Consider the following 14,961-nt stretch of genomic DNA (forward strand, 5'->3'; position numbering starts at 1 on the left):
GCACATCCAGCCAGTCACTTGCGAACAGGTAAGTCATGAGCACGCAGAAGTTTTAGTAGCCTACATTCTACATGAATACGGGCTTTATTGTGTGCAGCATTACTACAGCCAGCAGAGTCAGTTGCAGTTTATAAAAACTATAATGCCATCTTTTAAAGATTTATGATACACAACACTTTTTATTGTTGCAGCTCTGAGGAAAAGACTTAGCTGACACAACATGGCTCGACTCGCAATCTTGGCTGGTAAGTCGCAGTCTCTCTGTTGTTCATTAATTCAAAGGCAGTAATATTGTGTATATAAATGAATAATAAAAAGAAAATGAATTTAAATGTGTAATTTTTTTTAGGACTGTCCCTTTTGATGTGTCTCCAGATGGGTATGCATTCATTTTTTAATTATTTTTACAATTGAAATCAAAAATACATACTCTTCCTCCTACCTGTAGTGCTGTTTATCAATCTGGATTTGTATGGTGTGAATTGCAGAGTGTTGGAGATATCTGTCGTGGAGATGTCTGCCTTTTCTTAGATATAATCAAACTAGATGGCACTCACCTTGTGGTGCTTAAATAACCAAAACAAAAACCCTGCAACAGCAACATCTCTTTCCAGAAATCATGACCAGGTTATGCAAAAATAACCCACCGATCTAGTTGTGAGCAGTTTCATGTGAGAACTATTTTCTTCCTTCCTATTACACCCGCCAAAAGGAAGCATCTACTGCAAGCTCACTTCTCACTACCAAGCTAGCTCAGCCAAGGATGACACCACTAAGTAGAGTAGACACACGCTTCCTTCTGTGTAGTAGGTGGAGAGAAAATAGTTCCTACATGAAACATCTCACACCAGGGTCTGTGGATTATCTTCAATAACCAGGTCATGATTTCTGGAAAGAGACATAGATGTTGAGTTTTTTAAATGTATGTTTTTGGTCACTTTGAGCACCTAAAATCGAGTGCCATCTAGTTCAATCATATTCAAGAGAGGGCAGACATCTGCAACACTCTCCGACTCACACCAGAACAATCTACAATGATGAATAACACTACAGTTAAGATGATATATATGTAGTTTTGATTATGGGGTGAACTGTCCCTTTAATGACCCTGACCTTGAGTAGAAACTTGATTCTAATTATTTCTCTCCTCTCCAAAAGTGTCCTCCACCAAACTGGTGTGCTACTTCACCAACTGGTCCCAGTATCGACCTGGTGTCGGCAAATATCTGCCGGCCAATGTAGACCCCAACCTCTGCACACACCTGATCTACGCCTTCTCAATAATCAGCCATTCTAACGAGCTGTCGCCCTATGAGTGGAATGATGATGTTCTCTATAAATCCTTCAATGATCTTAAGAACAGGTGAGTTTTTCCTTCATGCTTTATCATCTTTCTGTGGTCGTATGCACTGTTATTTCACAACAAGCAGTCATATCAGCAGTCGAGAGGAAGTTGGTTAAATGGTGTCATTCAATTTTCCATATATGGAGATTGTAAAAACTGGTAGATTAACTGCAGTGGTGGAATTTTAACTAAACGGAAAGAAAAATAGGTTACAGGAAAAAACACAAACCCATGCACAAAGGAAGAAGGAAAAGCAAAATGTAGGGGGTAAAGTACATATATATATATATATATATATATATATACAGTATGTAGTTCTATTATTTAATGAATGCATATAGTGGAGGAAAAGAACATTTTGATTTGTATTTTGAATGCAGGTCTTTTAACTGTAATGGAATATAAGAATTGAATTTACATTTTTTTGCACATTTCTGCACAGAAACCCGCGGCTGAAGACTCTGCTGGCCGTTGGTGGGTGGAACTTTGGAAGTACACAGTGAGTCCACAACACTTCAACAGCAAGGAACTCTGAGGCTGTATCTCATAATGAGAACACCATCAACAATGTCTCCAACTTGTTTTTACATGTTTACAGATTTACCATCATGGTCGCATCCCCTGCCAACCGCCAGAGATTCATCCAGTCCTCTATCAAATTCTTGAGACTGCATGGCTTTGACGGGCTGGACTTGGACTGGGAGTATCCTGGAGCACGAGGAAGCCCACCAGAAGACAAGAAGAGGTTCACAATGCTCTGCCAGGTCAGTTTGTAAAATCTACCCCTCCCCAGTAATGACAGAGCCCTACAGGATGCCACACCAACACTGATTTGAGATACTACAGCAGTGTGACTTTTAATATTCTCACATTGTTTAGGAATTACTCGCCGCCTTCGAAAAAGAAGCCGCTGAGACCAGAAGACCACGACTGCTGCTCACAGCTGCAGTGGCTGCTGGAAAGGGAAACATCGACAATGGATATGAGATTGCTGACATCTCAAAGTGAGTTTCTGTGACAGGGAGTCATTTAGCTTTAAAGCTACAGTTGGTAACTTTTATGAAAATAGCTTTTGCCATATTTGAATCTTGATTCATATTTGATCAGCACTGACCACTGTTTACACGCAGTGATTGATACGATTGAAAACTGCTTAGAGACTCAACAGCGCTGACTAGTTGGTTTGGTTCAGTTGCAGTAAGGCCCTTAAAAGTGCTGCAAAAGTATAGAGTAGGCAGAGGAACAGGATATTTTCCACAGATTATCTGTCTCATTTAGTGCTGTGTGAATATAGTGATAATATCAGTAAATATGACAACACACTACTTTTCATAAAAGTTACCAACTACAGCTTTAAAGTTAAAAAAACAAATGCTTTCTTTTGCACTTTGTGACAATATGCTTGTCTATCAGATTCCTCGACTTCATAAATGTCATGACCTATGACTTCCACGGAGCCTGGGATCCATTCACTGGTCACAACAGCCCTCTGTACCGCAGCTCTTTCGATCAGGGTGAGCTCATCTACTTCAATATGGTGAGTAAAATCCTCAGTTATCATCCTCAGTACCCAACAGGCTGAATAACTAACATGTCTTAGTTTTCAGTACAAATTATCTTATTTTCCTCTCACAGGACTTTGCTATAAAATACTGGAGAGACCAAGGAGCTCCTCTTGAAAAGCTCATGCTTGGTTTTGCTACATATGGACGCACATTTCGCACAACATCATCAGCAAACGGCATTGGAGCACCAGCTACTGGAGCAGCCTCTGCTGGGCCCTTCACCCGTGAAGCTGGGTTTTGGTCCTACTATGAGGTCAGGTTCAACATGAGAGCAACACTGAGGCACAATTTGATACATAACTAAACTGAACTCAGACTGAATTAATACAATCCCAACATAAATAGAGAGTTCATCACATCACAAAGCATGTTGAAGGTGATTAAATGTCATTTTTTTTCATTTCTACAGATTTGCACGTTCCTCCAAGGAGGCAGTGTCCACTGGATTGATGAGCAAATGGTGCCATATGCCATTAGAGGAAATGAGTGGGTTGGGTTTGATAACAAGCAGAGCTTTGAAATCAAGGTAATAAATAACATGTCATCCTCCACATCTATGTTTATGGAGATTATATAAGCAAGATAAAAGGTGCTTATCGCTACCACTTCTCGCCAGCTATCAGTTTGCTTCCTAAATTAGCACTTGGACTGGGTACAACTGATCACAATGGGTATTTTTACATGTACGCTAATATTTGAATATTCCAAATATGACTACATGAATTTGACACAGGTCATGTAAACAGCATATTCGGAATGGATATTTCTGATTAAGCTTTATGCCATTATTCCAAATGTAGCATGTTCTGATAAGACATGCAGGATATGTTGATATTGACTTCACCTAGGCTAGAGCCTATCCCTGCTGACATTGGGCAAGAGGCGGGGTACACCCTGGGCAGGTCATCAGACTATCGCAGGCACACAGATAGAGACAACGATTCACACTCACACCTACGGGTGTGTCTCCAATAAACCTAACCGGCATGTCTTATGACAAGCTCTGCACAGAGGGGCTCCCCCACCCTGGGTTCGAACCAGGAAGCCTCTTGCTGTGAGGCGACAATATCAGATACTCACATACAGAAAATAAAACATGATTTTATGGAAAATGAAAGAAGAAACATGTATTACATTCAATATATTGTTGCATTATGATATTTATGTGACAGTGCCTGACTGAATCTCTTTTAGTTTGAAATGTTGCTTTCTTAAATTAATTCATATCTGGATGAGGCCAAGCTAGACCATTCAGAGGCCACAAAATTTTAGAACAGCAATAGCGCAAATATAATTTCATCTTTAACTGGACTGTAATTAAAATAAACCACCAAACTAACCAATTAGTGTGATCAAACTCTTTTCTATAAAAAAAACAAAATGTTTTTTTTCTAATTTCATTCCCCTTCCAAAGGTCTTAGGATGCGTAACAAACAATGTGTTACACTGGTTATATGTAATAAAACAACAGAGCTTGCATTTTAAACTGCAGCACTCTCCATATCTGATATTCCACAGGTACAGTACCTGAAACATAACAAATATGGAGGAGCCTTCATCTGGTCTCTAGATCTGGATGATTTCAGTGGACAGTTCTGTGGACAGGGAAACTACCCCCTCATTGGTTATCTGCGCTCTCTTCTGGATTCAGGTAAACAGAAATCAGACCTCAACAATGCACGGCATGTAAAAGTTTTATCATCTCCACTTTACGGGTAAAACCTACCATAATGTCTTGAATTTAATTCTATTTTTATCTTACTAGACTTACCACCTCCACCTCCTGTAACCACACATCCACCAGTGATCACTACGACCCGACCAGGCTTACCCAGCACAACTGCCACCACTCCCACAACTACTGATGCCAAAACGACCACCACAGGTGTTATTTCTGGAGGTAGTTTCTGTTCTGGGAAGGCTGACGGCCTCTATATAAATGACAAGAACCGCAACTCCTTTTATCAGTGTTTCCATGGAATCACATACCTCCAGCAATGTCCAACTAATCTTGTTTTCAATGACAAATGCAACTGCTGCAACTGGGCTTAAATAAATGTGTAATTCTTGAAACAAAGAAGTGTCTTATTTCTAAAATGTCTCTTTTTTTTATTAAAAGAATCATATTCATAGACTATCCCAATGAACAAAACATGTTCACATGACTCTGGCATGAAACAAAAAAGGTTTACCTCACAAAAATAAGACAAGACTGCACAACAGCACTCAACTTGCTACTTTTTCATGTGGAAAACAATTTGTTTACAAGATTTTGTAACCATATCAGTTTGCTTTCTGCTTCACTGCACACTGAGATACACTACTGGCTTTTATATGCCTGTCTGACTTTAAGTTTGTAAAAGGAGGATTCACTTTTAAGCAGGACGCTGACCCTGAACATACACTGAAGTCCACTCATCTGAACTCAATGCCACCAAACATCTTAGAAAATAAAACACAAGCTGATATCTGAGATGTTCTAAGAATGTCGAAAGCTTTTGAAGAAATTGCAAGATGCATGGTTGATATAAATGTCAGATGGGCCAAATATTGAGTAATGATCAGCAACAGAGGGAGTTAGACTGTATTGATTAAAAAGGGTTACTCACTCTTTTACCAGCCTCTGTTATTTGACTTACTTGGATGATGCAACAGCCTAATGTCCAAACTTTGGGACGTTCAATTTGTTCCTGGTTAATGATTACTATGGTTTATGTATTGTTCGTCAGCTACAGAAAGCTTTTCGGTGCTCTATTTTTTACATAACAACAGCTAATCGAAACACAAGCAACATGACCAAGCTAATTCTGATTGCAGGTAAGACATAAAAAAATGCATAAAATTGTTTATACAAAATCTATTGTACCAAATATTTAACTAAATCTGTAATTTTCAAGGTCTCTGTCTTTACCTTGGCAGTTTGGGTGAGTTTGTGAATCCATAATTTATACTGAACAATCTTAGCAGCACCTGAACAAAGTGTAAATTGTTAAATGTCTAGTCACTGATTATTCTTCAAAGATTAATGAAAACATTTTCTGCTCTACTACGTTTAGTCTCATCCCTTAGACTGGTGTGTTATTTCACTAACTGGTCCCAGTACCGACCTGGCAGTGGGAAGTTTATGCCTCTAAATGTTGATCCAAACCTGTGTACCCACCTGATTTATGCCTTTGCTGGTATAAGCGAGGCAAATGAGTTGTCCACCATAGAATGGAACGATGATGTGCTCTATAAATCCTTTAATGGACTCAAACAGAGGTCAGTGCAGGATATTCTAGCATTATATTGTGCAAAATAGTGAATACAGCCAACTAAATTTGTGTATCCCCACAGGAATCCAAATCTTAAAACACTGTTGGCAGTTGGAGGCTGGAACTTTGGATCACAAAAGTAAGATATCTAACATAAAACAATCCATAATAATCAATGCACTGTGTCTTCTTGAGAGCAATTTTCTCTCCCCAAAATATGACCCAGATTCACTACAATGGTGTCAACACCCGCCAACCGAAATACATTTATCCAGTCTTCTATCAAACTGCTGAGAGAACATGGTTTTGATGGACTTGATTTGGATTGGGAATACCCCGCTGCAAGAGGAAGTCCTCTGGAGGACAAGCAGAGATTTACATTGTTATGCAAGGTCAGATCCAAAATTACTGTTCTGATGTTCAAATGATGTTTAACATTAACCACAAAGAGACTTAACCATGATTCTGTGGTGCACAGGAACTCCTAGAGGCCTATCAGGCTGAGGGAACAGCCAGTGGCAAGCCCAGATTAATGGTCTCTGCTGCTGTGGCTGCTGGGAAAGGAACCATCGATGCTGGTTATGAAATCGCAGAGATGGCAAAGTACATCAAATATCTACTCCCATTATTCCCATGTATAGCTGGCATCACGTTTTGGGTGAATCTGATTTCACATGCATTTTAACAGGTACCTGGACTTTATTAATGTGATGACGTATGACTTTCATGGCACCTGGGAGACTGTGACAGGACATCACAGCCCCTTATACAACGGATCCCATGACACCGGGGAACACGTTTACTTAAGTACTGTGAGTACTCAGCTTTACTCTCCTCTGATGCAAAGTTTCTTTGTCTCTTTTTTTCTTGTTAAGAGACTTTCCATCCAACTATTTTATTCAGATTTTCAATTTGTGCTTAAAAAAACCCATTGGAATCACTGAAAATTGAAATATAGCGAAAGGTATTTATGCTTGGCTGAGGTGGAAGCATTGGGGCGTCAATAAATGTAAAATCTGACAAAGTGCAACAAAATAAATACTTAAATTTATCATGATTTAAAGGAGCTGTATGTAAGAAATCTAAAGCAAATAGTCGTAAAATCCTCCTAATATGTCACAGAGACTAAGGAATAATGTTCATATAACATACTGATCTCACCGACAACAATAGTACGGCCAGAATATTCGCATTTAAAAAACATTTTTACAGTCCCCAAATCATGTTTATGTTTTGAATTTGTGTTTTAGCCTGTTGCGCCACCCACCGCTGTCTACCAGTCACACAGTCAGTAGAGTCTCAGCATCAGTTAAAGTTACGACTGAGCTACAGCAGCACGGCAAGCAGCATTAGCAGTGTCCCGGTACATAGCATTAGCAGCTGGCTCCTCCTCAGCTGTATCCCGGCAGCAGCGTTAACAGCAGAGAAGCCGGACTTGCTCGAACGGCCCGCTGGAAAACCAAAGATCAAGGATGCGGCGACGCGGCCCTGCCACCACAGTCGCCCGTGGGCAAACAAATCTCTCTCCAGCGTGCTGCTGTCCAGCAACCTCGAATCTGTAGGGGAAGGTGCCCCCAGCACCGCTGTAATGACAACGGGGGACACTGCCCTAATGGCACATTATGAAGCCCTGGGAGGGAGACCAATTTGAAATGGCATATGTCCATCTGTTTTTCCTTTGAGTGAGGTTTGACTGGCACTTTTAATTATGTGATCTCATTGCACTGCCTTCTTCTGCAATGGTTTAATGACAACTGGAGCACCACCAACTGTTTTTCTCAATGAGCCAAACTCCTAATATTCAATTTAATTCACTTCATTCATTTTCCATAACCACTTATCCTGTTAAGGATTGCGAGGGGGCTGGAGTCCATCCCAGATGACACTGGGCAACAGGTGGGGTACACCCTGGACAGTTGGCCAGATTGCAGGGCTAACATTAAGAGATAGACAACCATTCATGCTACGGTCAATTTTAGAGTCACCAATTAACTTGCATTAACTGCATGTCTTTGGACTGTGGGAGGAAGCTGGAGTACCTGGAGAAAACCCACCCTGACATGGGGAGAACATGCAAACTCCGCACAGAAGGGTTCCCCCACCCTGGGTTCACTCATGCCAAGATTTAGGTGTTTAAGGCGTACAAAATAAGTTAGGTAGAAGAGTAAACTAAAAATGAATACAATATGGAAAAAGTGTAAATGATATAACAATGAGAAGCAGTATTGCACATGATATTAAAAAATGATATTGCATATGACATTGACAAATGATCATGATATTGATTATGAATATAATTTGTATTTTCTCTCACCCATATCTGGAAATTTGGTTTAAATTTGTGCCACATTTAGATGGAAACTTGACTTCTGTCTGTTACTTATCATTCACATTTCAGGACTTTGCCATGAGATACTGGCGGGATAAAGGAACACCTGTTGAAAAGCTAAATATGGGCTTTGCTACATACGGGAGAACATTTCGACTGTCTACTCAATCCAGTGGCGTTGGAGCACCAACCAGTGGTCCTGCTACTGCTGGTACTTTTACGAGGGAGGGCGGATTCTGGTCTTATTATGAGGTGAAACTGAAAACAACTAGTTGCATTTAACTGTCTATTAGTAACTCTATGTAACTGATAAAATAATATTTATTACAAAGTCATCAAATAGAGCTTTTATACTATAGTTTAAAATTTGAAATTTAACCCTCTTTTCAGATTTGCACTTTTCTTCAAGGGGCCAGTGTCCAGTTGATTGAGGACCAGAAAGTTCCATATGCGGTCAAACAAAATGAGTGGGTTGGATATGACAACAAAGCAAGTTTTGAGACAAAGGTAGCCATGTGTTTCAGTAAAACTGTTCATCATTTCTTTTGCCAGATACAAGAACTTAAATACAATGTTAACTTGTATACATTGTTACTGAAGTGTTTCCATCATTATTTATTCAGGTCCGTTATCTAAAGGACAACAGATTTGGAGGAGCATTTGTCTGGGCTCTGGATCTGGATGACTTTAATGGACAGTTTTGTGGACAAGGAAACTACCCACTCATCAGCCACCTCCGCTCTCTTTTAGACCCGAGTAAGTAGAAACTACTTATTGCTAGTTTAAGTGTTTTCTTTCATAATCCACACAAAATAAATTAACTGACATTTGTGAATTTTGACTGTACAGAAAACTGATAATTTACTATTATTTCTCCAGGTCTTCCTCCCCTTCCCACTAAAAGAACCATCCCCAATATAGTAACTCCACCCTCACACACAGATAAGCCTCACGCTACACCTCATCCCAGACCAACAACCCCTACCTCATCCCAAAACCCAGACAACTTCTGTGCAACAAAGCCTGGTGGGATTTATGCCAAGACCGATGCCCCAGGTTCCTTTTACAGTTGTGCCAACGGCATCACCTGGGTCCAAAACTGCCCAGCTAATTTGGTGTTTCAAGACAGCTGCAAATGCTGCAACTGGCCATAAGAGCTTGTTACATCACTTTATGTTCCACAAGTTCTGATATCTGTAGTTATCAACAGTAAGGAAACAATCATTGTTGTTTTTTTTTTCTTAAAACTTCCTGTGATTTATTTTCTCTTCTAAAAACAACAAATTAAACCCTGTCTGATGCATTAAGCATGTTTCCTTTCCATCACACTGCAACATATAAACTACTATAAAAAATACATAATGTAAATATTACATTAATTAAAGTTGGCTTTATGTACTTCATCAGAAGCCTGAACTGTCATGTCTTATATCTGCTGAGACCTGAGGATCTCACACATGCTGAAACAACACCGTGCCCCTGTGTTAAAACACCTCCACCATGTTCCAGCTGCCAAAGCTGATTGCTGCCACTCTCAATAAATTATTAATTCCAGCAGAGAAGCTGTGTTTCAGAAAATACAATATAATTATTAGGATTGATGCATTTTTAACAAATAAAACACAGCCACAAATCTTTGATCCATGTCACAAATGGAGCAATGCGTGCGAGCTAGTTCAGGCAGTCAACTCGAGCTGCACTGACTCATACACATACGTCATACATCACTCTGCATATGTCATCTACAAAACACACCCTCCCAATCTGTGGTCTATTTGAGCTGCTAAATCTTCCCAGCTCTCCCTCTGCCTGGTCAATGCTGCTACTGCCCTGCACTGGTACTGCTGCTCGCTCTTTCAGCCCCACCTCCAAACTAGTATCCACCTGCAGGCTCAGCCTAGGGGGGAAATATTTAATCATCCCTCTCATGTCTATAAACTCTAACTACAAAAAACATTTAAAACGTGAGTTGTCAGACTGAACTGGACTTTTAACTTTTAACCTGTAGGCTGCAGTACAAAACAATGAAAAAAATATAACAAAAAACTCAACTACATAGCCTTCTCACTTAGTTATGGTAGAAGCACAAATATCTAAAATGACCAAATCAACAAAATCTGCAAGTCTACAAAATCGCTCGGGTTCTGAAACGCTCCTGCTGCGTTATGACGCTGTGCAGAGGTTGCAACTGGACTGTGGAGAGCTGACAACCAGTGGAATTGTCCCTCCCAGCTCCCTTACAGTCAAGACGGTGATGAGAATAACAAAAGTTGTTATTCATTTATCTCGTATTGTTAGTAAATCATTAAATATCAAGTATGGAATTAAACTACAGGTGATCTGCAAATGAGATCAAAAATTTCTGTGGATGTCCAGTTTTGAGCCACAACGACAGCTAAAATGTGGCCCGCAACAGAGGGTAAGTTTGGTTGGTTTTAGCTGAGTCAATTTCTGGAAAACTTGCGTCCTCTATTGGCTGGTTAAGAGGAGTGAGGAGTCAGCAGTCAATAATGATATTAAACAGTCAATAAAACATTTTTTTTTAAACTGTGGATCACTGCAACCATGTGAGGTTCTTCAGTGTACAGTCATACGCGAGCACACAAAATATTAGGCTGACTAGTCCAGTGGTTTGTGAGATTAGCTGCAGACAGACAGATACACACACTCACACACCAACCCAGTCATTTGCGCATGCGTGCACACACACACACACACACACACACACACACACACACACACACACACACACACACTAGTAGACTAACAGTCAAACTAACCACAGGTGGATAAAAAACTCAAACAGAAATGCAAATAAATTTGTGTTTTTTTAAACACAAATGTTACCATCTACAGAAAAATCCATCAATGCACTGTACTCATTGGTTTACATTAGTATCTTCAACTACTTAATACAGGAAAAACACTAGACGTCTAACTTTGTGCCTTTACAGATGATTGAGGCACAGGTTTGTGGTGTGATTATCAATCACTGATCCCAACACAAGTGGCAAAAGCTCAAAACATATTCACACATCCTTGTGAGATTGCTGTGACCAGACAATGTTTGACTTTTGCACTACAATACTCAGTGACCCGGTGCACCCAGCAGACCAATCTGGCCAGCAAGTAATAAACAACAAATGATGAAACAACATCTAAGATAGAATCCAATCTGTATGACCTGCTGTCATTCCAGGAGCAAAGCCTGGATTTATAGCCGATTATCAGAATATGCCTGGATACTGATCTCAATCATCTAGAGTTGAGGATGCACCTGTTAATATAATGTTTGAATGAAATTTTATTACATAGCATAGCAGTCATCTGATTATTCAAAAACAGTGTGGGTAATTCAGCTGAGGGGTAGCAAAACAGGTGGCAGTCAGCAGGTGGAGTGAGAGTTTGCCTGTATGATTTTTCTCATCATCAGGTGTGCCATTGCAAATTAGGGAAGGACTTTTAAAAGTAGGCGAGCCACCAAAATTAATTCTAAAAGACTTCTCCTTTGTCTCCAGCACTAGAGACGCCTAGCTCACCTACGCTTAAAGGGATAGTTCAGTTCAAGTGTACACAATATTGAGAGTATTTTTACTGCTTCACCTTTATGTCAGACACTGGTTTCCACCGGGAGAATAAAGCCATGATATTGCTCTCTTCATAGCCAGACTCCATTGAGAAAAACAGTGATTTAACCTAGCTGAACACAGGAGCTGCTGGTCTAACCACTGCATCAATCAGCTGGTTTGTTTGTGTTTCTGTGTGACTTGAGTGTTTAAAAGGGTTAATTCAGATTCACTGAAGTCACACTTTGACACAGACTAATTAATTTATCGAAGCAGCAGTAGACCAGCAGCTCCTGTGTTCAGCAAGCTAAAATTACTGTTTTTCTCAATGGAGTCTGGTGGCTTTGACAAGAACATTGATGGGGAACTGAAGCTGTTAACGGTTTTCCCGTCAGAATGGACTTTATGGTGAAAAGGTAAAATAGTGAAAATACTCTCACTTTAGCATAAACTTAAACTGCTATTGATTTTTTATGCTGGATTTTTTTTAAGGTGGGTAAAAAATGTCTTGTTGCTGACCTCCATCCTCAGCTGTAGATTGCTTAGCTTCTGTGTTGGACTCCAGGCTGCTTCTCCAAACTGGAGGCACGCCAACTGACAACTACAGTATAGAATACACTGACTATGGGAAAGTACCCCATTACAACCCTACTTCAAAACATCTGTACTATCCCTTTAAATATGGCTGCAGAATAGAGGCCTTAATCAGGAAAACATCCTTTGAATAGCAGACACACCAATGATGTAAATGCCACAGCTCAATTAGTGACTAGGCTATCAACCCACTGAGCAAGCAACGTCTGTGGACGTCCAAGACTAGTTGATATCACGTCTGTGGATGTGATATCAACTAGTCTTGGACGTCCACAGACGTTGCTTGCTCAGTGGGAACAGTTTATTAATGCTCTGCCCCCTTAAGAATGTTGCCTGAAAGTCCTCAGGCTCATAAATGTTTTTTATTTCAGTCATCTTCAAGTGTTTTTACTAAGGCAGGCACAACAATGTGTGTGTCATGCAGTTGTTCTGACGTCCATTATGTTCATATGATTTAATGACGAGGTGTGGGTGTGGAATGCTGTGAATTACACCCAATTAAATATGTGCCAAATCACACCCAGTGATCAGAATGTCCAAAATGTGACTTCTGAGGAAACGTTTGTCCTCGTTTCACCCCTGCTGCAGCCTGGATCTGTTAAACCTGTATGCCAGACGTGCAGAACTGCACTGCCCTTTGAGGCGTGTTAATAATAGAGGATGACTAGGAAGCGAAAGAAGACAAAAATAGAGGATAAAGGGAGGTAAATACATACATACACATATAACACACACACATATTCATTAGTGTTGTCAAAAATATATATATTAAAAAAAAAAATAGATGTATCAATATAATAAAATATATAATATAATTTCTCCAGTGGTACTGAAAATGGTATTGTATAGAAGTTAGATATACTCTGTACATTGTATATGCATATATATGTGTGTGTGTGTGTGTGTATATATACATATATATATACAGTACAGGCCAAAAGTTTGGACACACCTTCTCATTCAATGCGTTTTCTTTATTTTCATGACTATTTACATTGTAGATTCTCACTGAAGGCATCAAAACTATGAATGAACACATGTGGAGTTATGTACTTAACAAAAAAAGGTGAAATAACTGAAAACATGTTTTATATTCTAGTTTCTTCAAAATAGCCACCCTTTGCTCTGATTACTGCTTTGCACACTCTTGGCATTCTCTCAATGAGCTTCAAGAGGTAGTCACCTGAAATGGTTTTCCAACAGTCTTGAAGGAGTTCCCAGAGGTGTTTAGCACTTGTTGGCCCCTTTGCCTTCACTCTGCGGTCCAGCTCACCCCAAACCATCTCCATTGGGTTCAGGTCCGGTGACTGTGGAGGCCAGGTCATCTGCCGCAGCACTCCATCACTCTCCTTCTTGGTCAAATAGCCCTTACACAGCCTGGAGGTGTGTTTGGGGTCATTGTCCTGTTGAAAAATAAATGATCGTCCAACTAAACGCAGCGGATGGGATGGCATGTCGCTGCAGGATGCTGTGGTAGCCATGCTGGTTCAGTGTGCCTTCAATTTTGAATAAATCCCCAACAGTGTCACCAGCAAAACACCCCACACCATCACACCTCCTCCATGATTCACAGAGGGAACCAGGCATGTGGAATCCATCCGTTCACCTTTTCTCGTCTCACAAAGACACGGCGGTTGGAACCAAAGATCTCAAATTTGGACTCATCAGACCAAAGCACAGATTTCCACTGGTCTAATGTCCATTCCTTGTGTTTCTTGGCCCAAACAAATCTCTTCTGCTTGTTGCCTCTCCTTAGCAGTGGTTTCCTAGCAGCTATTTGACCATGAAGGCCTGATTCGCGCAGTCTCCTCTTAACTATTGTTCTAGAGATGGGTCTGCTGCTAGAACTCTGTGTGGCATTCATCTGGTCTCTGATCTGAGCTGCTGTTAACTTGCGATTTCTGAGGCTGGTGACTCGGATGAACTTATCCTCAGAAGCAGAGGTGACTCTTGGTCTTCCTTTCCTGGGTCGATCCTCATGTGTGCCAGTTTCGTTGTAGAGCTTGATGGTTTTTGCGACTCCACTTGAGGACACATTTAAAGTTTTTGCAATTTTCCGGACTGACTGACCTTCATTTCTTAAAGTAATGATGGCCACTCGTTTTTCTTTAGTTAGCTGATTGGTTCTTGCCATAATATGAATTTTAACAGTTGTCCAATAGGGCTGTCGGCTGTGTATTAACCTGACTTCTGCACAACACAACTGATGGTCCCAACCCCATTGATAAAGCAAGAAATTGCACTAATTAACCCTGATAAGGCACACCTGTGAAGTGGAAACCATTTCAGGTGACTACCTCTTGAAGCT

At 40.3% G+C, this 14,961-nt stretch overlaps 2 protein-coding genes across 2 annotated transcripts; both read left to right on the forward strand.

Annotated features, from left to right (window-relative positions):
- Nucleotides 1–4,984, forward strand: LOC125892298 (acidic mammalian chitinase-like). Its single transcript, XM_049582234.1, has 12 exons — nt 1–28; nt 192–245; nt 350–379; nt 1,159–1,363; nt 1,788–1,844; nt 1,944–2,109; nt 2,225–2,349; nt 2,759–2,882; nt 2,981–3,163; nt 3,320–3,436; nt 4,429–4,561; nt 4,676–4,984. The coding sequence occupies exons 2-12, from the start codon at nt 221–223 to the stop codon at nt 4,960–4,962; spliced, it is 1,452 nt and encodes a 483-aa protein (XP_049438191.1). The 5' UTR covers nt 1–28; nt 192–220; the 3' UTR covers nt 4,963–4,984.
- A 640-nt stretch (nt 4,985–5,624) lies between these two features.
- On the forward strand, nt 5,625–10,028 carry LOC125892233 (acidic mammalian chitinase-like). The gene is made up of 11 exons (XM_049582115.1): nt 5,625–5,727; nt 5,808–5,834; nt 5,967–6,171; nt 6,247–6,303; nt 6,391–6,556; nt 6,643–6,767; nt 6,853–6,976; nt 8,563–8,745; nt 8,884–9,000; nt 9,117–9,249; nt 9,373–10,028. The coding sequence occupies exons 1-11, from the start codon at nt 5,703–5,705 to the stop codon at nt 9,645–9,647; spliced, it is 1,437 nt and encodes a 478-aa protein (XP_049438072.1). The 5' UTR covers nt 5,625–5,702; the 3' UTR covers nt 9,648–10,028.
- The last annotated feature ends 4,933 nt before the right edge of the window (nt 10,029–14,961 follow it).

This window comes from Epinephelus fuscoguttatus, linkage group LG7 (genome assembly GCF_011397635.1).
Source record: "Epinephelus fuscoguttatus linkage group LG7, E.fuscoguttatus.final_Chr_v1".
In the NCBI taxonomy this organism is placed as follows: domain Eukaryota; kingdom Metazoa; phylum Chordata; class Actinopteri; order Perciformes; family Serranidae; genus Epinephelus; species Epinephelus fuscoguttatus.

Bases quoted from the DNA above. Each gene is read 5' to 3' on its own strand.
- LOC125892233 (XM_049582115.1), top strand. From the start codon at position 5,703: ATGACCAAGCTAATTCTGATTGCAG. The intron at 6,768-6,852 runs GTACATCAAATA...GCATTTTAACAG, and splicing joins GAAATCGCAGAGATGGCAAA to GTACCTGGACTTTATTAATG. The intron at 9,250-9,372 runs GTAAGTAGAAAC...TTATTTCTCCAG, and splicing joins CCGCTCTCTTTTAGACCCGA to GTCTTCCTCCCCTTCCCACT.
- LOC125892298 (XM_049582234.1), top strand. From the start codon at position 221: ATGGCTCGACTCGCAATCTTGGCTG. The intron at 1,845-1,943 runs GTGAGTCCACAA...ACATGTTTACAG, and splicing joins TGGAACTTTGGAAGTACACA to ATTTACCATCATGGTCGCAT. The intron at 2,110-2,224 runs GTCAGTTTGTAA...CACATTGTTTAG, and splicing joins GGTTCACAATGCTCTGCCAG to GAATTACTCGCCGCCTTCGA.